The sequence below is a fragment of the Ascochyta rabiei genome, chromosome 19 (genome assembly GCF_004011695.2).
Source record: "Ascochyta rabiei chromosome 19, complete sequence".
NCBI lineage: Eukaryota > Fungi > Ascomycota > Dothideomycetes > Pleosporales > Didymellaceae > Ascochyta > Ascochyta rabiei.
Window position 1 is genome coordinate 46,811 of NC_082423.1, and position 1,376 is coordinate 48,186.

At 41.5% G+C, this 1,376-nt stretch overlaps 1 protein-coding gene across 1 annotated transcript, besides 1 other annotated feature; it reads right to left on the bottom strand.

Annotated features, from left to right (window-relative positions):
• Positions 1 to 79: 79 nt before the first annotated feature.
• Positions 80 to 121: a tandem repeat.
• Positions 122 to 248: 127 nt separating this feature from the next.
• Positions 249 to 608, bottom strand: EKO05_0010254 (uncharacterized protein; the record flags this gene model as incomplete). Its single annotated transcript, XM_059637720.1, has 3 exons — positions 249 to 337; positions 390 to 460; positions 559 to 608. 3 exons carry the CDS (start codon positions 606 to 608, stop codon positions 249 to 251), a joined length of 210 nt encoding a protein of 69 aa, XP_059493703.1.
• Between the last annotated feature and the right edge of the window lie 768 nt (positions 609 to 1,376).

Here is a 1,376-nt window from a genome sequence, read left to right on the forward strand (position 1 = left end):
TTTTGAAATCAGTAATGCCCCTGTCGTTCAGAATGCTTAGACCTCTAGGAAATCCGCAAGACCATTACTATTCACCCTCTTAATGTTAGGGTTACGTTAGAGGATAAGATGTAGGTTAAGGGTGTATTCCAGGTAAGGCTAGACGAATAGCTGCCAAAACAGCAACAATTCCTTGTAACTTATATAGCCTGTGCCTTAGAGGCGTCTAGTTAGTCCGATCCAGCACCAATAGCCAGATAGACCGAACACTAGCATTGTGGTCCGCAGCGTCCCATGCCGCACCCAAAAGTTTCTCCTCCCCCACAGTTACAGGTACAGCCTGCAGGAGTTTGAGTCCCTAGTGTCGTAGTTAGTTAAGAACAAGCTAGAAACTATACTATTACACTTACAACAACAGCCTGTTGACCCTTGTCGAGCAGCTAATCCACTTTCAGGAAAGGCAAGAGCAGAAACTTCTAAACTAGAACACACATTAGTATAAGTACGGTTAATATTATATAATTAAAAACAAGAGTTTATAAGTAAGGTACGAGTTTAGAGAGCAACGTAGCTACCTACATAGAAGCAGCTAAGAGAGAGAAAAAACCAAGCATAATTGAAGACTTCATCTTAAAACACAAGTAGGTAGAAAAGTTTCAGAAGTTGTCTGTAGTTAAGAGTAGCAGAGAATTTAGTTGTCTCGCTTTTGTTTAAGCGGCTTAGACTGAGTTTATATAAGTTTTAATATACTAACTCTATTTTTAGACTGTAAGTATACCTAGACAAACGCACTGGACACTTTGCTTTATAAGTCTAAGTTAAGCTAATACCCTGCAGTGTGTCTATTCTTAGAAAGGAGAGAATATAGGAACAGTATGCATGCATGTACAGGTTTAGAGTTAAACAACACTAGCAAGGTAGGCTGCTCTACAATACCGCCGAGATTTACTAACTTAAGAACAACGCAACAGATTCTGTCGCCTTACTATGCTACTAAGAATCTATAGCGCTGACTTATGCCTGCCTACAGCATTAAACTGCAAGTAGGTAAGAGTAGGCCCTTAGCTGGAACAGTAGGTATTAGGTGCTGCAGCGTACGTACTGTTATACCTAACTAACAGACGTGGTTCCCCTGCCTAGGCGTTGTTGTAGTTGACTTGGCCAGACCGCGCACAGACACAATCTACCAGTAGTGGAACTGTGCGCAGAATGCGCATGTGCTACTGCATAAAGACAGTATTTTCTATGTCTGTGCGTGTAATGCGCAGATTTATGTAACACGCTAAACTGCCCTAACAACACCAACTTCTGAATGTAACGCAATGAAGCCTACGTGCTTACAAAAAACGCCAAGAATGTAAATATCCTGTCCCTAACTACGGAGAAACCCTAACGAC